This window comes from Coenobita brevimanus, chromosome 38, assembly GCF_032717465.1.
Source record: "Coenobita brevimanus isolate Jiangsu-jjx chromosome 38, ASM3271746v2, whole genome shotgun sequence".
Classification (NCBI taxonomy): domain Eukaryota; kingdom Metazoa; phylum Arthropoda; class Malacostraca; order Decapoda; family Coenobitidae; genus Coenobita; species Coenobita brevimanus.
The window spans coordinates 22,143,993-22,171,492 of NC_136991.1; the positions used below are offsets into that span (position 1 = coordinate 22,143,993).

The 27,500-nt window shown below is 44.0% G+C and overlaps 1 protein-coding gene across 1 annotated transcript in view; it reads right to left on the minus strand.

Moving 5' to 3' along the window:
* LOC145396553 (teneurin-m-like) overlaps positions 1-27,500 on the minus strand; it is a 1,418,848-nt gene that overhangs the window by 9,062 nt on the left and 1,382,286 nt on the right. The window contains exon 41 of the mRNA XM_080269929.1: positions 234-1,140. Within this exon, the coding sequence (XP_080126055.1) occupies positions 234-1,140 (907 nt within the window). The remainder of the gene's footprint in view (positions 1-233; positions 1,141-27,500) is intronic.

A 27,500-nucleotide genomic window follows, 5' to 3' on the forward strand; every position in this document is an offset into this window, starting at 1 on the left:
TCTTGCAATACAGATGACTGTCAGTATTTTCTTTTCTCATTACTTTCTGACATTAACACATTTGCCTCTCTTCACTTCTCTGCTCCCCCAACCCCATTTCTTCAAATTTGAACATTTTTATACAATTTTATCCTCCTCATTTTCTCACAGACATCAGCACCCCAGAAATATAAGTTCTTAACCTTACATGTATTTCCCAACCCCCCCTCCCCCCACAACCAAACCACACTCACACTGCAACCACACTACCTTTCCTTCGCTGTCTCCAAGAACGTTTGCGTGCCTTCCTGCGGCTCTTGCGTCTCTTGCGTGCACTCTCATGCTTGAACACTATATTGGAGGGATCAGCTGCAAGGGTAGGATAACGGTCAATCTCATGAAAGTGAGACGTTACATAACCAGTCACTCGTCCATCCCTGAGCAGCTGCTGGGCCTCCTCCCCAGTCCAGCTGTGAGTACCAGACCGGCCAGCTCGTATTAAGGCAGTTTCTTGCTGCCATGCTAACCTGGCAGCCTCCTCTTCAAGACTACTTAATACTCTGTTGCGTGCTCGTCTTAGCTGCTCTCCATACACAACGACTAGGTGAGCTGTTGGTGTGGACATGCGCACCTCATGGCCATGATCATGTTCCCCAACGGTAAGGTTGAACACACCAGACAACCGTTGCAAATGCTCAACATCCTCTGCTTTCCGGCTCCGGCTGCTCTTCAAGAAGTAGAAAGTGTCAAGGCCATGGTGTGATGCAAACACGTCTAGTAGAATAGAATTGTTGAGCACTGTGCGGATCACATCCCCCACTACCCAAGAGAAGTCATTTTCTCCCATAACAGTCACCAACACCCTGCCACCAATTTCTGACACCAGAACCCCAGGCCCAAAAACTGAGGCCTGGCGGGAGATAGAAGCTCCATTCCAGACACCCATATGATGCTGGAGGTGGGATTGTGAGAAGAAGCTGAGGTCATGAAGGTGTTTCACTCCAGCTTCGTACTGGCACAATAATCCACTGGCCACTTCTGATGCCCCCAGCCGTTCCACACCAATTGGAGGTTGGGGCTGAATCAAGGTGTTTTCATGGTACTCTGAGCCCAGCATACGGTTCACCTCAATACCATACACCTCAAGCCATTCTGACACATCTGTGGAGAGTGAAATAATCTTAGAGGGCAGTGAAAAGAAAGGATATGAAAAGAATTATAGCATCAAAAGGGGAAGGGTGATAAGTGTGCAGACACAAAGATATGGAATGGAAGAGATGTACTTAGAGAAGGCTGAGAGAAAATTACAGAAAAACAGAAATGGGGATAAAATAATTAATGCATAGAAAGGGAGCTAGAGAAAAGGAAATAAAGATAGTTTTCACAACTACAAGGTAAAACTGCTTAATTTCACACACCCAACTTTCCACATGAACTGTTAAAGTGTTAACCAATGCTTCAGTGCATACAGAATCTGTGTAAATAGACCTCTTTAACTCATTATAATAAATCTAATGACTTCTTGTGTTAATCAAATATCCAGCCTGACCCCAACTTGCCTATTAAAAACCTCATGACCCTCCACCCTCAGGACCCCAAGTTGACTACAGATACATTAGTACCAGTACCTTAGGGCATAGCCTACTTAAAAGAAGACATACAACAGTGACTTTGAAGAGGTTTGAAACAATATACAGTAATCCCTCGCTAACCACGGGGTTCACTAACCACGGAATTCACTTATACACAGTAATAAATTTATAAAAATCACCTAAGCTGGTCCCTGGTTCATGTGCACACAGTTTGCAGTGGCTGCCACCAGGTGGCAGCAACACTCCCCAATGATAGCAGCTTTCCTGCCTTCCAGTTCAGTTTGTGCGGTGCGATGAAATGCCGAATTGGCGGCCAATTACCAAATCGGCACTTTTAATAGGAAAATATCATTTTTACGACCTCATAAGTTCATGAAATCCAATCAAAATTTTTTGTTTCATTTAATTATTACAGTAATTCAAAAATCAGGATTTAGAGCATAACTGTGCTAAAACTAGCAGAAGTGTTTCAGCTCGCCAACTAGCTTTGACAGGCGTCTGTTTTGCATAAATGTTGATTTTAAATGAAAATTAACATATCTGCAGGTATGTTTCAACACTTATCAAAATGTTGGTAAGTATCCATACTTATTATCCAATATAAAATTTTTAGAATTTCCATGGTGAAGTTTGGGCTATATTTAGAGCAGTAGTGAGATCTCTGGGCAATTTTTTGGTGTCCACAATAAAATCTGCCATTTAAGTAGATGATGTTCTTTGAACTATTTAGAGAGTTTATTTTACTAAAACTGGGATTAGAGAAGGTAAAGAGAGTACACTTAGTGGTGGTTGTAAGACTGGTAGAGGTAAAACTCAAAATTTGTCCTCTGAAGTCTCCAGAGACTCATCTCACACCTCGTACCACTCTCTCTCTCTCTCTCTCTCATCAGAAAATATACTGTGTTGATGAATCCATCAATATTTGATAAAACTTTTATGATCCCAAGTAAATCACACTCCAATCAGTGCTGTACTATTTTTCCCAGTGGCTATCACTGTAGTAAAGGCACTTTCATTTCAACGTTTACAACTTGCTGTCAAACATCTCGAGCCAAATCTGACAAGCATAGGGGGCCAGCACGATGTTATATATATAACTTCTCTATCTCTCTCTCTCTACATATATCGTCATCATCATCATACGGACCTCCTTTTCCACCTTAGGGCAGGGTGAGGAGTAGCAATGTCCAGACAGACCAAATCTGCCCAGTCCAATGGGCCATGCTTCCATTCACTCACCATTCAAGAACTGGAATCCTGGCTCTATCTGCTACACCAAAAACATTCACCACATTCTGGAGCTTCACATAAACATATCTGATAAAGTCAATCTAGACGCTGATCCATTAAGAAGGGGGGCCAAATCCATGATCATGCACTTCTCACAATATTCAACCAGCCAGTTCGATCTCCCGTCAGTCCCCTAGCCTCACCGGCTTCCAAACCTCTCTTCCTCACACACTCATCCACCATATCCCTCCACCTTCTTGCCTTACCTCACCTCCTGCCTCCTTCACATTCGCTCAGATATACCTTTTTCATCAGTCTATTGTTATCCATTCTCTCCACATGACCACACCATCTCAGTACACTCTCTTTGATTCTGGTGTCCACAGACTTCCACACTCCCCATCTTTCACAAATCATATTATTTTGTATCCTATCCACTCTCTGTACTCCACATACATTCCTCAGCAGTCCCATTTCCACTGCTCTCACTCTTGACTCTTCATTTTCATGCCACACCATAGTCTCACATCCATATGTTAAAGCTGACACTAACACTTCTTCATGTAGCCTCGTGCAGTTGCAACACTCAAGCCTCTGTTTATTATCATGGCCTTCATTGCACCAGCTACTTTCCTTCTTTGTGTCACTCTACTTTCCACTTCTTTTGCACATCTCCCTCTCTTTTCTGCCACTGTACCCAGGTATTTGAACTCTCTCACCAATTTCAGTCTCTCTCCATTCACTGTAATATCGCACTGGGAGTCATCTTCGCTCTCAATAACCATCACTTTACTCTTCTACATTTACTCACAAGGCACAATGCTTACAGACATCAGCAAAACTCTGCACTAGCCTACCAAATTCCTGTCTGGTACTTGCAAGCAGTACTGCATCAGCTGCATACAAGAGACTTGAGATATTCCATCCATCACCATTCACTGCCAGCACAATCCTCCTCTCCATTACTCATGTTTTTACATCTCTCACTACCCCTTACATATATATATATATATATATATATATATATATATACTTTATACTGAACAACCATGTTGACATCACACAACCTTGTCGCATGCCCACACCAATCGTGAACCATTCACTTAGATGCCCATTAACCCTTACACATGCTTCACTACCATCATAAAAACTCTTGACAGCATCTAGCAGCTTACCATCTACACTGTACATGCACAAAACCTTCCAAAATCCTTCTCTGTCTACTTTATCGTATGCTTTTTCCAGATCCATGAATGCTATAAACACCTTATAGTCCTTCTCACAAGCCTTCTCCACTATTTTTCTCACTGCAAATATTTGATCCACACATCCCCTGCCACTCCTAAAGCCACCTTGTTCATCACTCACTAGAACTTCTGATATCTCTCCTACTTTCTCTATAATAATTCTTCCATATACCTACCCTACCACACTCAATAAACTTATGCCACTCTAACAAGCACTTCATTCTGCTCTCTCCATCACACTTAATCATCTCTGCATACACTACATCAACCTCAGCTGCTTTCCCATTTTTCAGCTGCTTCACAGTGCTCTTCACCTGTGTGAGGGTCCCATTTCCTGGCACTGCATTCCTTCTCTGCACATCCCCAAAACCAATCATGTTTACAGTGGCTCTGCTCTCACTATTCCCATTCATCAGGCCTTCAAAATATTCTTTCCATCTGGTCCTTACTTCATCCTCATAAGCTAATAATCTACCACCTACAACCATCACACCTTCACGTATCTTTCCGCTTTCACTTCTACATTTCAAACTTCCTATTTTCAGAGTAGTTTGCATTCATTTTTCTTCCTAGATCATCATTTACCTCCTTCTTTTTCCTCTTCATTAGTCTCTTTATGTGCTTCTTGCTCTCAATATATTCAGTTCTTATTTTAACTGAACCCCTGTCCTGTAACCACTCTAGCCACTTCCTCTTTTCCTCCACTGCTCTCTTAACTTATACATCCCACCATGCTGTACCTTTCTTCTTTGTTGTTGCTCTTGCCACCCCACACTCCACCTTAGCATTTCTAAGTAAGCAATCCCTATATGCAGTCCACAGGCTGTCCAGATCCATTTCATTCCAATTCACTGATTCTAATTCCTCCCCTACTTTGGTCCTGCATTCAACTGCAATTTCTTTGATCCTCAGCTTCTCGACTTTCAGTCTTTCTCCCTGACTGCTCCTCTCTCTCCTTGTCCACCTCACTCCTCTCAGCTTGATCTTGCATACCACAGCCATATGATCTGACAGACCTCCATATCGTCCCCTCGTGGCTCTCATATCAGCAACCATTCCCAGCATCAATCTCTCTATGAGCACGTAATCAATCAGGCTCCTTTCAACACGATCCCTATTCCCTCTATACGATGTATATTTATGTGTATCTTTGTGTTTGAAATATGAGTTACAAATGCCCAACCTCCTTTCTTGACACATATCCTTTGGCCACTTCCCATTATCATTTTCTCCTGGTACTCCATTACAACCCATTATGTTACCCTCAGGACCAGTCCCCACTCTTCCATTCATATCACCCATTACGATCACTTTATATCTCCTCGGCATTTCTCCCACTGCTTCATCCACCTCATCCCAAAACATGTCTTTCTCTGTCTCACGCCTGTCCTCGCACAGTGCATATGATACAATCATAACCACTTTCACCTTCTCAAACTTGAACTTGACATACTGTAAATGCACCTCGAGCTGACACACTTGTAATCTTTCATTCCACTCTGCCACACCTCATTCATCAACAAAGCAACTCCTTCCCTGCATCTTCCTTGCCCATTCATGACCAATATTACACATTTCACATCCTCCCACTACTCCACTTCACACCCTTTCATATTTGTTTCACACAATGCCATCATGGCATATCTCGCACTCTTAAACACATTCACCACTTCCACCCTCTTGCTCTCCTCATTCACACCCCTCACATTCCATAAGGCCATGCAAATCTGCCCATCTGGTTGGGGCCATGGGCAGGTATTGGGCCCTCCGAGGCTCTCTGAAACAACTGCCATAATTAAGTGATCTTACATAGGGGAATCTGGGGGACATTTAACCTGGTCAAAAACCCGGTTATATGGTTACCACCCACCATAGTAAATGGTGTCCTAGGTGCAGGAAACCATTTGGCTTGTCACTCAGTGCAGAGACCATAAGGTATCGCTACACTGAGTGAGTGGATGAAGGGCACCCCCATCCACCCATCCATCATCCAATCCTATGCTGCTCCATGAGGAGCTTAGGAGCCCAGGGCTAAGCAAGTTGGTCCTGACATTTACGGTGAAAGTAACCAGCCTCACTCATCTCCGAGTGGCATAATGTGAGCAATAAACCCCAACCACCCCTTTGGATATAAACACACATAGGCTCAATCCAATTGGAGCGTCTTACCCACTAAACCACCAGGTGACACAATTTAGATACATGGTTACCACCCAGCATAGTTAATGGTTTCCTGATGTACAGGAAACCATTTAGCTTGTTACTCAATGTAGTCACCCATGGGCGGAAAGAAGAGGAAAGAATGAAAGAAGGAAAAACAGAAGAGGGAGTGTAAAGTCACCCAAAGGAAGAAGGAAGAGGAAAGAATGAAGGAAAGAAAGATAGAAGAGGAAGGAAGGAAGAGAGGAGATGGAAGACACCTAAAGCAGCACTACACTGAGTGGGTGGATGGTGAGTGTTCTCATATACTACAATCTATCTATCTATCTATCTATATCTATCTATATATATATATATATATATATATATATATATATATATATTAGTGGTAGGTGGTGGCAACCATCATCCACTCACTTGATGTAGTGCTGCCTACTTCTTCCTTAGCCTTTATCATTCTTTTTCTGTGCCTGCCCTCTTCTTTTCCTATTTCTCCCATCTTTCCTGTCACTACTTAATGCTTTTCTTTCCATTACAGGTGGCTTTACATTGAGTGACAAACCAAATGGTTTCCTGTAAGCCAAGAAACCATTTACAATGCTGGGTGATAACCATATAACCAAACCATATGTGCTCCCTATGTGTCAAGTGAGTTGGTGGAGGGTTAGTGCCCCTCCCTGTAAAACAAGTACCTCAGAATCAAATGGCCACCCCATACGGGATTATGGCGTCTGGCAATAGGTAGGTAGATATATATATACATTATCATCATCATCATCATTGTTTCGTTTTTAAAGGCTCACAACATGCTTGCAAGCGTCAGTCTTGGTCATCTAATGGTGGCTCTTCATGCTGCACGATCCATTGCAGCCTCCATGTTCAGTCCCTTAACCCTGACGTCACACTTAATGACCTCGTCCCATGTCTTTCTCGGTTTACCCCTCGTAAGCCCACCCCCAATACAGTAAAACCTCGATATATCGGACTTCAATATAGCGGAATTCGCTTTTATCGAACTCGAGGAGCTAACTGGACAAATTTCTTAAGCATCAGAAAAAGTCCGACAAAGCCAGAAGCAGTCCCCCTCCTGGAATAAATGAATAAACAAACAAACGGAGATACCATAACATCGGTCCCTCCTCCCTCTCCCCGAGATGGGAGAGAGAGAGAGAGAGAGAGAGAGAAAGAGAGACTGAAAATGAAAATTAAAGTAATTGTGAAAATGAGTGTAAAGGTGAAGGTGAAAGAGCATGGAAGTGAATGTGAATGTCAAAGTCAGTTGAGAGAGAGAGAGAGAGAGAGAGAGAGTAAATACAGGAATGACAAGTGGCGTCCCCTTTCCCATAAACAAATGAGGGAGATAGGCATAACCTTCGTCCCTCCTCCCTCTCTCTCTCTCTCTCTCTCTCTCTCTCTATATATATATATATATATATATATATAGATAGATATTCCCTCCCTCCCTCCCTCTCTCCTGGAGAGAGAGAGAGAGAGAGAGAGAGAGAGGCGAAAGCGAATGTGAAAGTAAATGTAAAAGTGAAGGTCAGTGAAGGTAGTGTGAAGGTGAAAGTAGAAGTGAATGTGAAAATGATGAAAGTGAAGGTGAAGGTGAAAGTGAAGTCAGAAGTGAAGGTGGAAGATGAAAGTGAAGGTAAAGGTGAAGACGAAAATGAAGGTGAAAGTGAAGTCAGAAGTGAAGGTGGAATGTAAAAGTAATTGTGAAAGTGAAAGTGAAGGTGAAAATGAAAGTGGAAGTGAAGGTGAAAGTGAAAGTGAAGGTGAAAATGAGTGAAAGTGAAGGTGAAGGTGAAAGTGAAGGTGAAAATGAAAGTAAAAGTGAAGGTGAAAGTGAAGGTGAAAGTAAAGGTGAAAGTGAAGGTGAAAGTGAAGTTGGAAGTGAAAGTGAAAGTGAAGGTGAAAGTGAGGGTGAGAATGAAGGTGAAAGTGAAGGTGAATGTGAGTAATAGTTAAGATGAAAGTGAAGGTGAAAGTGAAGGTGAAAGTAAAGGTCAAGGTGAAAGTGAAGGTGAAAGAGGTGAAAATGAAAGTGAAGGTGAAGGTGAAAGTGAGTGAAGGTGAAGGGGAATGTGAAAGTAAAAGAAGGGAGGGTGAAAGTGAATGCGAGTGAAAGTAATTTTAAAGGTAAACATGAAAGTAAGAAAGTGAAATTGCAAGTGAAGGTGAAATGGAAATTCAAAATGAGTGATGGTGAAAGTAAGTGTGAAGGAGGTGAAGGTGAATGTGAAAGTGAGCAAGGAACTGAATATGAAGGTGAATGTGAATGTCAAAGTGAACTGAAAGCAAAGGTAAAAATGAATGGGAAGGTGAAGTTGAAGGTGACGACGAAGACAAAAATTATGTGAAGTAAAATGGAAGTGCCCAGTGCGGGAAGTGAGAGAAAGAGATACTGTAGAATAAATGCATGAATGACAAGCGCGTCTCTTTGCATAAGAAAGGAGGAGGAAGTCCTGGGGGGAGTCCAGATGTCGCTTTTATCAGACTTTTGCTTTTTTTTGGACTGGCTTGTGCCCCAATTAGTCCGATATAGTGAAGTTTTACTGTATTAACACTTCTCACTTTCCTCACCCATTTATCATCCCACATCCTCTCCACATGTCCAAACCATCTCAATCTACCTCTCATCACAACACCAATACACTCCAGTCCCATCCTACCTCTCAACTCTTCCATCGTGAATCCAGCCCCCCCAGACCTTGGACACAGGGACGCACTACACATCCACCTAATCATTGTCATTTCTGTACGTCTGAGCCGGTGAATATCCTCTTCCTTTACTGCCCAGGTCTCACTACCATACAGCATTACACTCCTAACACATGCTGCATACAAAGACCCCTTAGCACATAGGGAGAGTCCTTTCAATGTCAAGAGAGGCAAGAGCTCCCTGAACTTCTTCCAACCACTTCTTACCCTAGCCACAGAGCTAGCTCCAGCCCCACCATCAGCACACAACATGTCTCCCAAATAACAAAACTCTTCCACACACTCAAGAGATTCACCAGCAAGTTCAATTCTTTCACATATGACAATCTCCACCTGCTCTCCCCGACACATCGTACACAGAAAATCAGCATTATCTCGCAGTCTACCTCTGATACCACTACATCTCTTATGCACCCATTTATCACAAACACTGCACAAGATGGAATTACTTCCCACCCCCTTGTGGCGAACTGCACATGGCCACTCTCCCTCGTCTTTGATAGTACCGCCACCAACCTTAGATATCATCACTTTTGTTTTATCTGCATTTACCCTTAAGCCCTTGTGCCCCATACCATCTCTCCACCTCTTAAACATTTCCTCCGCCTCCCTCTCGTTCTCTGCAATCAACATCAAATCATCAGCATACAACAACTCCCATGGAAGTCCGTTTCTAAAGTCATGTGAAAGGGCTTCAAGTACCATGATAAACAACATGGGACTCAAAACTGACCCCTGATGCACACCAACATTCACGGAAAACCCATCACTCAAATCTCCATTCACTCTTACCTGGGTGTGAGCACCCACATGCATAGCCATAACCACCCTAACCAGCCGCTACTCCAAGCCAAGATTTCTCATTGCCCACTTCACCACCTCTCTAGGGACTCTGTCAGTGACCTTTTCCAAATCAACAAAAACAAAATAAAGATCCCTTCTCCTACCAATATATTTTTCCTGAAGCTGTCGAACAATGAATATGGCATTAGTGGTCCCCCTACCTGGCATAAACCCAAACTGCATCTCATCAATATTCACTCTTTCTCTAATCATACCTTCTAAAACTCTCTCCATTACCTTCATTATCTGATCTAAAAGCTTTATACCTCTATAATTTCCTCTTTCCAGGGCATCACCCTTCCTTTACACACATTGACAATTACACTCTTCAGCCAATCATCTGGGCCAACACACTCATAAATAATCCTATTTATCAGGTCAGTGACACTCTTCACCCCTATATCAACTGAGGCCTTCAACATTTCGGCAGTCAACCCAGACACACCTGCTGCCTTCCCCACCTTCATCCTGCCTATTGCCTCACTCACAGTAGCAGCATCAATCAAAGGCCAAGGGCCAGACACTGGATCTGCTGGCTCCAAACCTACCCTATCCCAGTCAAAGTCCTCATTCAACAACCAGTTATAATGCTCTCTCCATGCATCTTTAATATCCTCACTGTTCACCACTACCCTTCCTTCATCATTCTTCACACACTGGTCACCTATAATATCCCGATTATTCCTCTTCACCTGACCTGCCACCCTAAATATCATATTTTTCCTTTCCCCATGATTTAGGTTATCAAGTAAAAGTCTCTGTGACTCAGACTTTGCCCTTTATACCTCTCTTCTAGCCCTATGCTTAGCAGCCAAATTTTCCTCTTTCCTACCACCCTTCTTCCATTCCCAGAAAAGACTTCTTTTCTCCTCAACTGCAGCTTCTACTCCCTTGTCCCACCACCAAGTTACTTTATGTCTTGGTGGTCCTCTTGTCCAACCGCATGTTACTTCAGTAACTCCAAGAGATTGTTCTTGAGGGCTCTGTACTGTTCATTAATGCCTCTGTCTACTGTTCCCTGTTCAGCCACCACTCTCCTCAACTTGCTATAGAAGGCATCCCTTACTACTTGGTTTTTCAGCTTCCATATTTTCCTCCTAGGTACATAAGTCCTCTTTTTCATCATTTGTTCTTTAAGCACCATATCACAAATCAGTAGTTTGTGCTGCTGCACACACTCCTCACTGCCTATAACTTTAACATCCCTCACTAACCTCCTATCAGCCCCCCTAACCAGAAAATAATCTATCTGACTGCTATTTCTCCCAGACTCAAATGTAATTAACCTACTCTCTCTTTTCTTAAAATATGTGTTGCACATAATCATGTCCGTTGCCTCTCCAAACTTGAGTATCTTTTCCCCTTCTGCATTCCTTATACCATACACACATCCCCCATACACTCCTTCATAACCTTGTGCTGCTTCACCTACATGACCATTTAAGTCCCCTCCCAAAGCCACTATCTCATCATCCCGCATACCATCCACTACATGTATTAAATCATCCCAAAATCTATCTTTCTCTGTTTCATCCAATCCTGACTGTGGAGCATATGCCGATATAATCGCAGCTCCTTCTACCGAACGGAAGAGAAGAGAGAAACCTGTACTGTACACAAGAAAAATCATCTGGTAAATTACCAATATACTGGGAATCGAACCCGGGACTCTCAGGTGAGAGCCAGGCAGCATACCACTGCACCACGACCAGGTAAAAGTTAACTCACGTCGTCACAATCTTGTAACCAACGTCCCTCCGCCCCCACTGTGGGCATCAAGAGGATGAGTTAACCCCCTGGCACTCGGGCAAGTAGATGCTTTTAATCTATCCCAAGCACTTACAGCAAGTCAGAATGAAGAATGGTCGTGGTGTAGTGGTATGCTGCCTGGCTCTCACCTGAGAGTCCCGGGTTCGATTCCCAGCATATTGGTAATTTACCAGAAGATACCAAAAAGAATTTTCACTACCATTATCCTATCGCTTACTCTCAAAACATTCATATCATATTCCACCCATTTCTCCGCAACCATCACACCAACACCTCCATATCCGTCTGTCCCCCCTTGCCAAAACAACTTATAGCAACAGTCCTTCCCAACAATCTTTCTGGCTGATCCACCCCTGTACCGGACTTACCGTAAACACGCCACATCCACCCACCTCCTACTGAATGCCTCAACGACTTCTCCCGCTCTTCCCCTCAAACTTCCCACATTCCATGAACCCACCCTCATCCCCCTGGGTGATTTACTGTCCTCAGGCTTGCTTTGAAACTTTTTCTTGTTATGTCATATTCAGTATTAATAAAGGGGGATAGACATACCACAGGCCCCACTCACTGCACAGTCCCAGGTCCAGGCAATGGATCTGGGACCCCTAGCCCACAAGCTTACCAGTGGTGGGCTAGGGGTCCCTGCCAGGACAGCTGCAGGGACACCCTCCAAGCACGCCTTGGCACTACAACTATCCCGCCATTATACACCCACTGATAGGCAGCCTCCTGGGGTGCTACTCCCAGATTTGAGCCCCTCTCTATTGGGCGGAAGCGGCAACCTGGGAACCGCAATGCCCTGTACCCTCTAGCACAGGCCTGAGCCCCATCTCGCCCTGGACCCACGATCTATGCCGGCGGAACGCCCTTCACACCTTCCCCCAGAAGTCCGCCACTAGGTAGCGGGTGCAAAGTTTTCTGGCCGCATGCCCTTGCTGGCGCCAACCCCTGTAACGTACTGGGATACGTTGTGTGAAATGTAAAGTGCATGTGATGTAGTGCATAGGATAGTTAGAGGAAATGTTTGGGAGAGTATGCTGGTCTACTCTGCATGTTACTGTCACACTGAAAAGGTCAGCAAAGGGAGATGGTTAGATAGCTAGTGAAACAGGAGCTCCAGCTCTCCCTATGACCAGCATTCCCATTCCCCTCGGGAACACCACCCTGTTCGGCCCGTGCTACGGCCTCCTCCCATATATATATATATATGCAGGGAAGAAGCAAGAGGAAAGAATGAAGGAGGGAAAGATAGAAAAGGAAGGAAGAGAGGAGATGGAAGACACCTATAGCAGCATTACACTGAGTGGGTGGATGGTGAGTGCCCCCATATACAATATATATAGTGCTCGACAAAAGTATTGCGCGCCCAGCGCCCCTCCTACGAAACAACCTTTCAACTGTGGAAAAAACATGTAAATAATGCATCATAATTACCTTTAATGCTTGGTAGAGTTTCCTTTGTGCTTCTTCACAGACCTGAGACATCATGGAAGTGAAAGGGCAAGGTTCCTCAGGTGCTGGAGTGATATACTTGCCCAGGACTCACGAATGGCTGTTTCCAGCTTAGGCAGAGAGCTCATGCCCTGCCCTTGGAGATTCTTCTTAACAAGGTACCAGAGGTTTTCTATCGGGGTAATGCCTGGGCTATTGCCCGGCCAGTCTTTTATGAAGGTGACCTCGGAGTCACGAAGCCAGTTGGTGACAGACTTGGCTTTATAAGTAGGTGCACCATCCTGCTGAAACACTCGTGCACCTGTGAGCTCGAAGGACTCAGGTAAATGATCACAAAGCAGCTCCAGGTAAACGTCCCAATTCACTTTGCAGTTCCTGGGAAGCACAACAAGCTTCCCCAAACCCTTACCAAAGAAACAACCCCATACCAATAGTGTATCAGGGTGTTTAACTGTGCTCTCCACATAACGGGGGTCAAGCAGGTCACTACCTCTGCACCGGTACACACACGCTCCTTGATTACAGGTAACGGTAAACGTTGCTTCACCAGGCCACAACACTGACAACCATTGGTTCTCACACCAGGTAAGGTACGTGTTAGCAAAGGCAAGCCTACGAAGTTGCTGGTTATGTGTATGAAGAGGCTTTCTCACAGGCCTGTGGCTTGTGTAACCAAGTTCATAGACTCATCGAGAAACCGTGCGCACTGAAACCTCCCCAAACACTTCCAGGTTGCTCTCCTTAATTCTCCCTGCAGTCACACGAGGATTGGACTCCACTGCACGTTTTAGTACATTAACAGACCTCGGGGAAGGTTTCCTGGCCCTACCAGACCGTGGCTTCTTTGTAGGAACGTCACCACTATTTTCCACTCGGTAACCGGCTCACCACCTCCACACTGTCGACCGAGCCACACCAACCAAATCACTAATTTCCTTCATGGGGTGGCCTGCCTCATTTAGAGCAATATCACTAATTTCCTTCCTGGGGTGCCCTGCCTCCTTTAGAGCAGTGATCTGTGATATTACAGTATTTCACTAGACAATTCATGGGTAGGGGCCATAGTTAAGCAGCGAAGGCCAAAACGCTGCAGGTCACTAGGTTAAAAATGGCACAACAAGAGAGGGAGAAGCAGCCGGGTTCCTCTCTCTCACACAGCCCGCAGGCAATGGAGGCACCAGCCAACCTGAGCACAGTAAGGCCTCAGGCTCCTGTGACGTCATGTTAGCGTCCAAAACTTCTGGTTAAATCTTTACTCCCAGAAAGGGTGATTCTTTTTCGCCAAAAGTATTGTGCGCCTATTTAAAGGCGTGCAATACTTTTGTCGAGCACTGCATATATATATATATAAATATATATATATATATATATATATATATATATATATATATATATATATATATATATATATATATATATATATATATATATAAATATATATATATATATATATATATATATATATATATATATATATATATATATATATATATATATATATATATATATATATATATATATATATATATATATATACATATATATATATATATATATATATATATATATATATATATATATATATATATAGATATATATATATATATATAGATATATATATATATATATAGATAAATAGATATATATATATATATATATATATATATATATATATATATATATATATATATATATATATATATATATATATATATATATATATATATATATATATATAGTAATCCCTCTAATATCCGAACGCCCAATATCCGAACATCCCCACTAACCGGACATAATCGTCCCGGGATCCAATATTCCCAAAATGGGCCAAAAACCGCAAAAAATTTGAAAAAAATCTGATTTTTTTCCCTCCCGTAATCTGAAATTGCCGCGTGGCGCCGAACAGCTGTTACACCATGGTCCCTTCACCCCTTCCTTCCTCCCCCTCCCCCCTCCCCTGTCAGGGTTGCCATTTGGTATTTTTCATTACCAAGTCTGGGCTAATTTGGTAATGAAAAATTCGTTTGGTAATGAATCAGAATAATGCATTATCAAATGGATTTTTCACATGTATGAGGATACACAGGATGGAGATGGTGGATTGTTTGCTCTCTCTGATTAATATGCTACCCTACATAGCGTGAAAATAATCAACATGGTGTTAATTATAAGGAGAGTGATAACATGTATTTCCACTTGTATATATAATTAGTGAAGAATAAATGCTAGCTTTACGAATTTGGTAATGAAAAGTTAAATTTGGTAATGAAAGTTGAGGAGATTGGTAATGTGGCCGTTGCGATCTGGCAAATCTGTTACCCCGCCATCATCAACAGTCACAGCCAAACTCCGATCAAGAGCAGATGCTTATAGCAATGCAAGCCACAAGTGCTTGTTTTTTGTGAATAAACAGTGAATAAGCTGCAATACCTCGCCACTAGAACACACGGGAATTTACAGTGTTGTGCAGTGTTAAGAAATTAGAATTTAGTGTGCAGAGGATTAACTGTGGAATGCAAACTGGCGGTTCAAACCAGTCCAGAAGCCAGGGACTTGTAAGTACCCAGAATGTTTAATATTGTATAAACTCACATCTAAAACCTCATTTTATGGTTCTTTTGCATTTATTTCAGTCTTTTATGTCCCTTATTGGTGTAATTTGGGTCTTAAATAGGTGCAATGCATGTCCAGAGGGAGTTGTATAGGTGTTTTTCTGAGTTAGGGTCCATAAGTACAAGTCCAGGAGGCTGGGGCCCAATATCTGGACAGGATCACTATCCGGACATGCCTTTGGCTCTATTATGTCGGATATTGGAGGGATTACTTATATATATATATATATATATATATATATATATATATAAGTAATCCCTCTAATATCCAAACGCCCAATATCCGAACATCCCCACTAACCGGAAATAATCGTCCCGGGATCCAATATTCCCCAAATGGTCCGAAAACCACACACACAAAAAAAAAAAAAAAAAAAAAAAAAAAATCCCGCCCATAATTTGAACTTGCCGCGCGCGGCATAGGACAGCTTTGCTGTGATGCATCATTCCTCCGACATCCGATAGAGCGCCCCTGCATCCTCCCCACTTTCCGCCTGTCTCTCGCCGCGAGTGCACACTCGTCGTCATGGCTGCCGACGTGCTTGCTTTTGTGGTGGTTCTTTACCTGCTGCAGGCACTCCTGCTGCTCTTGTGCCTCTTATTAGTGTGTGTGATGATGGCCCCGCCACCTGAGAAGAGGAAGAGAGTGGTGTTGGCTCTGGATAAGAAACGGGAGATATTGGAGAAAGCAGATGCGGGGTGGTCTTCTTCCCGCATCCTCCGCAAGTTCAACCTGGCCCGATCTACTTTGTTCGATATCAAGAGATCCCGAGACAAACTCATGCAGTACACGGCTGACTTCTCGTCGAGCAGTAAACGCAACATGGAGAGGAAGGTGATGTTTACTCCCAAGTTTGCTGAAATCGACCGCTCCACGTTGATTTGGTATCGACAGCAACGTGCTGCTGGTGTGATGGTACATGGTACGGAGCTGAAGGCTGCTGCTGAGAAGTTCGACAAGGTTCACGACGCCCTAGATTTCAAAGGCATCCGAGGGTTGGCTCTTCGCGTTCAAGTTACGGCAAGGCCTTACCAACCGTAAAGCTCATGGCAAAGCTTTGGACGCTAACAAGGATGGAGTTGACGAGTTTCGGCACAAGGTGAAGGGCTTGATCGACAGGGAGGGCCTCACTCTCGGTCAAGTCTACAGTGCTGAAGAAACTGGTTTATTCTATCGCTCTTTGCCTAAGAACACTCTAGCCGAGGAGATGGAGAAGCATGTACCTGGCCGCAAGCTCTCCAAGCAAGGGATATCTGCTTTGTGTTGTGCCAATGCTAACGGCATGCACCGGCTTAAGCACATTATTGTTGGCCGTGCAAAGCAGCCTCGGTGTCTTCGTGAGGTGATGGATGTCCTTCCTGTCGTCTGGTACCATTCTTTGAAGGCATGGTTTACAGCCCAGATCTTCAAAGACTGGTTCCACCGCCACTTCGTCAAGGAGGTCATACATTACCAGACGAAGACACTGGGAATCCCACGCGACCAGGTAAAGGCCCTCCTTCTCCTCGACAATGCACCTGCCCACCCGTGTGACAAGGACTTGGTGGCTGAGAATGGCCGCATTAGGTGCATGTTTCTGCCACCTATTACGACTGCTCTCATCCAACCAATGGACCAAGGAGTGATCGTGGCAACAAAGCACCTATACCGAAGGAAGTTCCTGGACGACGTGATGGTTGTTCTCGAGGACGAGGACGAGCGCAGGGAGGGACGGGACACATGAGGCCAGCGGACTTTGGAAAACCTTCGCCGCTACAACATCAAGTCTGCAATCTACAACTGGGCCAGTGCATGGAAGGAAGTCCCTGTCAAGACTCTAGAAAATGGTTGGTCTCATCTGCTTCTCGGAACGGATGTGAAGCACGATTTTCTAGGTTTTGACGTGGATGACTTCCATGCACGGCTACATACGCATGGCGACGATGTTGATGTGGACGATGTGCGTGAGTGGTTGGATGACGACGAGGGCGATCCTGGGTATCAGACATTGTCTGATATCGAGATCGCATCTTCAGTTGCAGGTGTCAGTACCCAGCTTGAAGATTCCGACGAGGATGGCGACGATGATGCGGACTCCTCTCAGCATGACACTACTCCAGCCATCCCCAAGCTAAGCGCACTCCGGGAACACCTAGAGTTCATTCTGGACTACCTGGAACACCCGGACTGCGACAGGGAGATGGGGCCCTTGGGACTTGTGGAGGAAGTGCGTGCTTTCAGGCAGCGCATCATCAATTGTCAGAATCTTCGGTCCTTGCGTCAATCAACGATTGACAGTTTTTTCAGGCCCGTGACCCTCGCTGTGCCCAGCCCTGGCTCCACTCCGTTGCCTCACCAAGACAGGCCCTCATGCTCTAAGCCACAGCCCAGCACATCAGCCACGGTGGAGTCACCGCTCGACGTGAGTTTGCGTCTGTCTTTAGAGTCGTCTGCAGTGGGTACGCCATCACCACGACCCAGCGACGCACCCCTAGGTCACCTGCCAGTGATACTCTCGGACTCTGACAGTGATTAAACAGCAAGAACTTCTCCACTAGACCACACGGGAATTTAGTAATGTGCAGTGAAAAAAACAGTGTGTTGTGTTAAGGAGTTACAGTTGTGAGTGAGAATACAATTTGGGAACAAAATTTAACGTAAATAGACTTGTTTGATTTTGCTTTAGAAAATGGTTAGAAGAGTGGGAAAAGTTAAAGTGCAGAGTGCAACACTTAGTAAGTTACAATGGAGCACAAGTTAGACAAGAGTGCGCACTGTGAAGAGAACAGACTTCTGAGTGAGTTTGACTAAGTTCAGTGCAAGACTTCATGAACAGTGTACTGCAAGTGCTTCAGGAAATCTTTCTTACCGTCAGAGTCCGAGAGGAGGCGGTTATTCATCGAGATGGCCATGGACTTGCTGTAAGTAGGCAGAATGTTTCATACTGTACTTTTTTCCATACTATACTTACCTCAAACACCTCATTTCACTCTTTAATGTCCTTTATTGGTGTGAATAGGGTGTTAGGAGCTATGCATGTGCAGTAGGAAAGTGTTTTTCTGAGTTACGCTAGGTTAGGGTCCATAATTACCAGTCCAGGAGCCAGGGACTTGTAAGTAACCAAAATGTTGAATAATGTAAGAACCTACCTCAAAAACCTCATTTTATGGTTCTTTTGCATTTATTTCAGTCTTTTATGTGCCTTATTGGTGTGATTTGGGTCTTAAATAGGTGCTATGCATGTCCAGAGGGAGCTGTATAGGTGTTAATCTGAGTTAGGGTCCATAAGTACAAGTCCATAAACTGGGGCCCAATATCCGGACAGGACCACTATCCGAACCTGCCTATGGCTCTATTACATCGGATATTGGAGGGATTACTGTATATATATATATATATATATATGCAGGGAAGAAGGAACCAAAGGCCAAGACCCCACAAACCGTTCCTTCCAAGAAAAAAAACAAAAGCACTAAAAATGAGAGAGAAATTTAAGATCCATTCATTTCAAGATGCCTGGACACACTGCATTTGAAAGACTGGAGATCATACGAAGTAGGAAATACAGACAAAGGGAGACAGCTCCAGAGATGACCTGTTGCATAAATGGAGGGCTGGGAATAACGGTTAACTCTTGCATTAGAGAGTTGGACACAAGAGGTATGAGAGTTTGGTGCTAGAAAGGTGCTGCGCACCCGTCGTAGAGGTGGAGAGATGCAAGCAGACAGTTCAGAGGAGCAGTGACCACTGAAGTTGCGACAGAAGAGATAATGATGCAAAAGTGCGGCAAAAAGACAGAGATTGAAGCGAGCCAGTAAGAGGAGTGGCGTTAATGAGATGAAAAGCCTTTGACTCCATCCTGTTGAGAAGAGCTGTATGAATATGTGTGTGTGTGTGTGTGTGTGTGTGTGTGTGTGTGTGTGTGTGTGTGTATATATCCCCGTTTGGGATACATGGCGTCTGGCAATGAATGAATGATATATATATATATATATATATATATATATATATATATATATATATATACAGTAATCTCTCCACTATCCAATGTAACAGAGCAAAAGGCACGTCCGGAAAGTGGTACCGTCCGGAAAGTGGGCCTCTGCCTGCTGGACTGGTACTTATGACCCTAACCCAGCCTAACTTTGAAAGTCACCTAAATAACTCCCTACCGGACATGCATAGGAACTATTTAAACCTATTTAAAACCCTATTCGCACCAATAATGGGCATAAAGCATGAAATAAATGAAAAGAAACCAAAGAATGAGGAATTAGAAGTGACTGTACTTCAGCCAGGGTACTTACAGCACGTCTGTGGTGGCCTTCTCTAAGGCTTTGGCAGCGGTGAAAATGCTCTTGATGCACATACAATAATCCAGTGTTGTGCTGCACTTAATTCTTTGCACTATGAGTTATAATTTTTTAACACTGCATACTGTTCTTAACTGCACCACGCCAGTTTCAACCGTCAGTTTCAACCGTGAATTTGCACTCCACAGTTAATCCTTTGCACTCAAAATTCTAATTTTTTAACACTGCACAACACTGTAAATTCCCGTGTGCTCTAGTGGCGAGGTACAGTATTACAGTTTATTCACTGTTTATTCACAAAAAAAGGGCACATGTGGCATCCACTGCAATAAGCATCTACTCGCGATCGAAGTTAGGCAGTAACTGTTGGTGAATGGGAAACAGAGTTGCCAGAGTGCAACAGCCACATTACCAAACTCCTCATTTTTCATTACCAAATTTAACTTTTCGTTACCAAATTCGTAAAGCTAGCATTTATTCTTCACTAATTATATATAGAAGTGGAAATACCTGCACATGTAATCACTCTCCGTATAATTAACAGCATGTTGATTACTTTCACGCTATGTAGGCATGCAGAATAATCAGAGAGGGCAAACAATCCACTATCTCCATCCTGTGTATCCTCATACATGTGAAAAATCCGTGCGGTAATGCATTATTCTGATTCATTACCAAGTGAATTTTTCATTACCAAACTGGCCCACAGTAATGAAAAACACCAAATGGCAACCCTGACAGGGGAGGGGGGAGGGAGGAGGAAGGAAGGGGTGAAGGGGCCGTGGAGTAAACAGCTATTCAGCGCCGCGCAGCAATTTCAAATTACGAGTGGAAAAAATTTGGATTTTTTTTTTCTGTTTTTGGCCATTTTTGGGTTCCAAAGGTCCAGGCCTACAATGTCCGGTAAGTGGGGTGTCCAGAAAGTGGGCATCCGGATAGTACGGGGATTAATGTATGGATTACTGTATACAGGTATATGTTTATGAATAATGGATGAAAGATATGTAATGGATGCAAGAGCATATAGAGGTTGGAGGAGTGGTCCAAGTAAAATGAAGAAATAGAAGAAGGGAAGGACGGGAGGAAGGAGTATATGCAAGGAGAGTGGAAAGGTTACAAGATGATGAGAAAAAGGCAGAATATAGGAGAGAAGTGGAGGAACGATTGGGTAAATATGAATTGGAGCAGATGGGGGATGTGGAAGGTGTGTGCAAGATATTCACAGAAAAAATATGTGCAGCATGTGAGGTGGTGTGTGAGGTGAAGAGAGAAGACAAAAGGGGTGCAAGGAACAGCATGGTGGAATGAAGAGGTGAGACTGGCTCTGGCACAAAAAAAAAAAAAAAAAAGCATATAATGAATGGATGAGAAATAGAGGCGTGGAAGAAGTTGAGAGACAGAAGAGAGAATTATCTGTAGAAAGGAATAAAGAGGTGAAAAGATTAGTAAGAGGGAGTAAGAAGAAAGTGGATGAGGAATTTGGAAGGAATTTGAGTGTCAAGTGGAAGGAATGTAAGGAAATGTTCTGGAAAGAGATAAAGAGAGTCAGACAGGGTGGCAGTGAAGTTAGTGGGGGAGTGAAAGATAAAAATGGTAGATTACTAGTTGCGAAGGAAGAAAAAGTGTGCACATGGAGAGAACAGTTTAATGAGTTGTTGAACATAGAGAATGAAAGTACTGTGAGTATAAGTGGCTGGGGAATGACTGGGAGAAGGAGGGAGGTAACAAGACAGGAAGAAATCAGGAGGATGGAAGTCGTGGAAGCACTGGAGAAAGTCAAAATGGGGAAAGCCCAAGGAATTGATGGAGTGTGTGGTGAAATGCTGAAGCATGGGGGAGAGATAGTAGTAGAATGAATGTGGAAGACGTGCAGACTGGCCTGGGAGGAAGGTAAAGTCCCGGAGGATTGGAAGTCAAGTATAATTATTCCCTTGTACAAAGGAAAAGGGGAAAAAGAAGTGTGTGGTAATCATAGGGGCATAGAATACTTATTGACAGAATTAGGGAAATAACAGAGGAATTAGTTGGAGAAGAACAGGGAGGCTTTAGGAAGGGAAGAGGTTGTGTAGATCAGATATTCATTCTTAGATATTTAGTGGAAAAGTTTCTAGAGAAGGGAAAGAAGTTGTATCCAGCCTTCATGGATTTGGAGAAAGCATATGACAGGGTAGATAGACAAGGATTGTGGAAAGTATTAAGAATATATGCAGTACATGGGAAGTTGTTGAATGCTGTGAAGAGTATGTATGAGGGTGCTAAGGCTGCAATGCATGTGGATAGTGAACTGAGTGAGATTTTCTATCTGAAGGTTGGGTTGAAACAGGGATGTGTCATGTCTCCATGGCTGTTCAATCTGTAAATCGATGGGGTTATAAAAGAGATACAAGGTAGGGCAGTGGATGCTGGAGCGGCCCTCATGAGAGAGGGCAGTGTTTGGAAACTCCCTGTACTGTTGTTTGCAGATGATACTGTGTTGTTATGTGAAGACGAATGGGAGCTGCAAGGCTTGGTGGATGAATCTGGGAGAGTGTGTAAGAAACAGAATCTAAAGGGGAATATAGGGAAGAGTAAAGTTAGGTCTTCGAGAGAGGTGAAGTCAGTGAATGTACAGGGAGGTTGGATGATGAGGAAATGGAAAATGTGAGTACATTTAAGTTCTTGGGCAGTGTGATGAGTAAGCATGGTAGTTTGAAGGGTGAAGTGCTTGAAAGGGTACAACAAGGAAGAAAGGTTGCTGGTTCCTTGAAGGCAGTGATAAGAAACTGGGAAATGAGCATGGAAGTGAAAAAGTTATTACATAACAGTACTGTGATACCAACTCTAACGTATGGATGTGAAGCTTGGACACTGTTGAAGGGACACAAGCCAAGAGTGAGAGCAGTGGAAATGAGTTATTTGAGAGGAGCCTGTGCAGTCACATGGAGAGACTGACTGACAAATGAGGACGTGAAGGAGCGTTGTGGTGTGGATGTGGATGTGATAGGAAGCATTAGGAGGAACACACTGAGGTGGTTTGGCCATGTGGAGAAGATGGAGAGTGAGAGACTTACGAGAAGAGTGTATGTGAGAGGTAGAAGGGGAGAGAGGGAAGGGAAGGCCAAGGATAAGATGGAGGGATGGAGTGGAGAGGTATATGAGAGATGGGGGGGGGGTGAATTGGGAGCAGGGCAGTGAAATGGCAGGGGACAAGGTGACGTGGAGGCAATTTATTTGTGGCCACCCCATATAAGGGATTAAGGCGTCTGTCAATTAATATATATACAGTATATATATATATATATATATATATAAAGTAATCCCTCTACTTTCCGTACGCCCACTTTCCGGACATCCCCACTTACCAGACATAATCGTCCCGGGATCCAATATTCCCAAAATGGTCCGAAAACCACAAAAAATTCGGAAAAAAAAAATTCCAGCCCGTAATTTGAACTTGACGCGGACGGCACGGGACAGCTTTGTTGTGATGCGTCATTCCTCCGATGTCCGCTGGAGTGCCCCTGCATCCTCCCCACTTTCCGCCCGTCTCCTGTCGTGAGTGAACGCTTATTATCACGCCTGCCCACGTACTCGTTTTTGTGGTGATGCCTTACCTGCTGCTGGCACTCCTGCTGCTCTCGTGTCTCTCCTTCGTGTGTGTGATGATGGCCCCGCCGCCTGAGAAGAGGAAGAGAGAAGTTTTGACTCTGGAGAAGAAGCAGGAGATATTGGAGAAAGTAGATGAGGGAAGGTCTTTGTCACGCATCCTCCGTGAGTTCAACCTGGCCCAAACTACTTTGTTTGATATTAAGAGATCCCGAGACAAACTCATGCAGTACACGGCTGACTTCTCGTCGAAAAGCAAACGCAATGTGGAGAGGAAAATGATGTTTACTCCCAAGTTTGCTGAAGTCAACTGCTCCACGTTGATTTGGTATTGACAGCAACGTGCTGCTGGTGTGATGGTACGTGGTACGGAGCTGAAGGCTGTTGCTGAGAAGTTCGCCAGGGTTCACGACGCCCTAGACTTCAAGGCATCCGAGGGTTGGCTCTTCGCGTTCAAGCAACGACATGGCCTTACCAACCGTAAATCTCATGGCAAAGCTTTGGACGCTAACGAAGATGGAGTAGAGGAGTTTCGGCACAAGGTGAAGGGCTTGATCGACAGGGAGGGCCTCACTCTCGGTCAAGTCTACAACGCTGACCAAACTGGTTTATTCTATCGCTCTTTGCCTACGAACACTCTAGCCGAGGAGACGGAGAAGCGTGTACCTGGCCGCAAGCTCTCCATGTAACAGATATCTGCTTTGTGTTGTGCCAATGTTAACGGCATGCACCGGCTTAAGCCCGTTATTGTTGGCCGTGCAAAGCAGCCTCGGTGTCCTCGTGGGGTGATGGATGTCCTTCCTGTCGTCTGGTACCATTCCTTGAAGGCATTGTTCACAGCCCACATCTTCAAAGACTGGTTCCACCGCCATTTCATCAAGGAGGTCATACATTACCAGACGGAGAAACTGGGAATCTCACGCGACCAGGTAAAGGTCCTCCTTCTCCTCGACAATGCACCTGCCCACCCGTGCGACAAGGACTTGGTGGCTGAGAATGGCCGCATTAGGTGCATGTTTCTGCCACCTAATACGACTGCTCTCATCCAACCAATGGACCAAGGAGTGATCATGACAACAAAGCGCCTATACTGATGGAAGTTCCTGGACGAGGTGATAGTTGTTCTCGAGGACGAGGACGAGTACAGGGAGGGACGGGACATGCAAGGCCAGCGGACTTTGGAAAACCTTCGCTGTTACAACATCAAGTCAGCCATTTACAACTGGGCCAGTGCATGGAAGGAAATCCCTGTCAAGACTCTAGAAAATGGTTGGTCTCATCTGCTTCTCGGAACGGATGTGAAGCACGATTTCCTAGGTTTTGACGTGGATGACTTCCATGCACGTCTAAGTGCACACGGCGACGATGTTGATGTGGACGAAGTGCGTGAGTGGATGGATGACGACGAGGGTGATCCTGGGTATCAGACCCTGTCTGATATCGAGATCGCATCTTCAGTTGCAGGTGTCAGTACCCAGCTTGAAGATTCCGACGAGGATGGCGACAATGATGCGGACTCCTCTCAGCATGACACAACTCCAGCCATCCCCAAGCTGAGCGCACTCCGGGAACACCTAGAGTTCATTCTGGACTACCTGGAACACCCGGACTGCGACAGGGAGATGGGGCCCTTGAGACTTGTGAAGGAAGTGTGTGCTTTCAGGCAGCGCATCATAAATCGTCAGAATCAACGATTGACAGCTTTTTCAGGCCCGTGACCCCCACTGTGCCCAGTCCTGGCTCCACTCCGTTGCCTCCCCAAGACAGGCCTTCATGCTCCGAGCCATAGCCCAGCACATCAGCCAAGGTGGAGTCACCGCTCGACGTGAGTTAGTGTCTATCTTCTGAGTCGTCTGCAGTGGGTACGCCATCACCACGACCCATCGACGCACCTCTAGGTCATCTCCCAGCGATACTCTCAGACTCTGACAGTGATTAAACAGCAAGAACTTCTCCACTAGACCACACGGGAATTTAGTATTGTGCAGTGAAAGAAAAACAGTGCATACAGTATTGTTAAGAAATTAGAAATTTGAGTGAAAAGACAAACTATTTTAGGACTAAATTTAACGTAAAAAAACTTGTGTGATATGTTTTGAAATTGGTTTTATGAGTGAAAAGACTTAAAGTGCAGAGTGCAACACTTATTAAGTTACAATGGAGCATAAATTAGACAAGAGTGCGCACTGTGAAGAGAATGGACTTCTGAGTGCGAATGACTAAGTTCAGTGCAAGACTTCATGAACAGTGTACTGCAAGTGCTTCAGGAAATCCTTCTTACTGTCAGAGTCTGAGAGGAGGCAGTTATTCATCGAAATGGCCATGGACTTGCTGTAAGTAGGCAGAATGTTTCATACTGTACTGTACTGTATTTTCCATACTATACTTACCTCAAACACCTCATTTCACTCTTTTATGTCCCTTATTGGTGTGAATATGTAGTGTCTTAGGTGCTATGCATGTGCAGTAGGGAGGTGTTTTTCTGAGTTAGGCTAGGTTAGGGTCCATAACTACCAGTCCAGGAGCCAGGGACTTGTAAGTACCCAGAATGTTTAATATTGTATAAACCTATCTCAAAAACCTCATTTTATGGTTCTTTTGCATTTATTTCAGTCTTTATGTCCCTTATTGGTGTGATTTGGGTCTTAAATAGGTGCTATAATTGTCCAGAGGGAGTTGTATAGGTGTTTTTCTGAGTTAGGGTCCATGAGTACAAGTCCAGGAGACTGATGCCCACTATCCAGACAGGACCACTTTCTGGACATGCCTCTGGCTCTATTATGTTGGATAGTGGAGGGATTACTGTATATGTATATATATAGTGTTCCTCTCCTCTATCCTTCTTTCCTTCCATCCTCTTCTGTCTTCCATTCCTTCATTCTTTCCTTGTCCTTCTGCCTACAGGTAACTTTACACTCCCTCTTCTTTTTTTCTTTCCTTCATTCTTTCCTCTTCCTTCTGCCTGTGGGTAACTCTACACTGAGTGACAAGCCAAATAGTTTCTGTACACCAGGAAACCATTTACTATCCTGGGTGGTAACCATATAACCAAATTTTGGCGCCTGGTGGTTTAGTGGGTAATTATTGTGCTCCATTCGGATTGAGCCAGCGAAGGTTTATATCCAATGGATGGTTGGGGTTGATTGCTCATGTAATGCCATTCAGGGATGAATGAGGCTGGTCACTCTCATCTTAAATGTCGGGTTCAGCTGCCTAGCCCCGGGCTACTATGCTCCTCATGGGGCAATGTAGGATTGGATGATGGATGGATGGATGGTGTGTGTGTTCTTACCTAATTGTTCTTACCTAATTGTATCTTTACAGGATGAGTCAAGCTCGTACTGTCCCGTGTTTTAAACCATATTTATCGTACATATCCTTAAATTTGTGAATTGTTTTGGCACACACTATTTCATTCAGTAGTGCATTCCATTGATCAATTGCTCTGTTTGGGAAACTGAATTTCCTTACGTCTTTATCACCTCTCTTCTTATGCATTTTTTTGCAGTGTCCTCTTGCTGATGCTTCTCCATATGTTAAGTAATCATTTATGTCTATTTTCTCCTTTCCTGATATGCATTTATATAGCATTATCATGTCACCTCTTTTCCTTCTCTCCTGTAGTGTTGGTAGATTCAGTTTATTTAGTCTTTCTTCGGAGCTTAGGTCCCTTAAGCTTCGTATCCATCTTGTAGCGGCCCTTTGAACTTTTTCAATCTTGTCTATGTGCTTTTTGAGATGAGGACTCCAGACTACTGATGCATATTCCAGGGTTGGTCTAATGAATGATGTTATTATCCTTCTTAGCATGTCTTCGTTTATGTATGTGAATGCTATTCTCATATTTGCAAGCAGTGTATCCATGTTCCATACCTTCTCGCTGATGTGGTCAGCCGGAGACAGTCTGTTATTGATAATCACACCTAGGTCTTTCTCTCTTTCTGATGTATATAGTGTTTTATTTCCTAACTTATAATCCCAATCAGGTCTTTTTCCACTTTTACCAAACT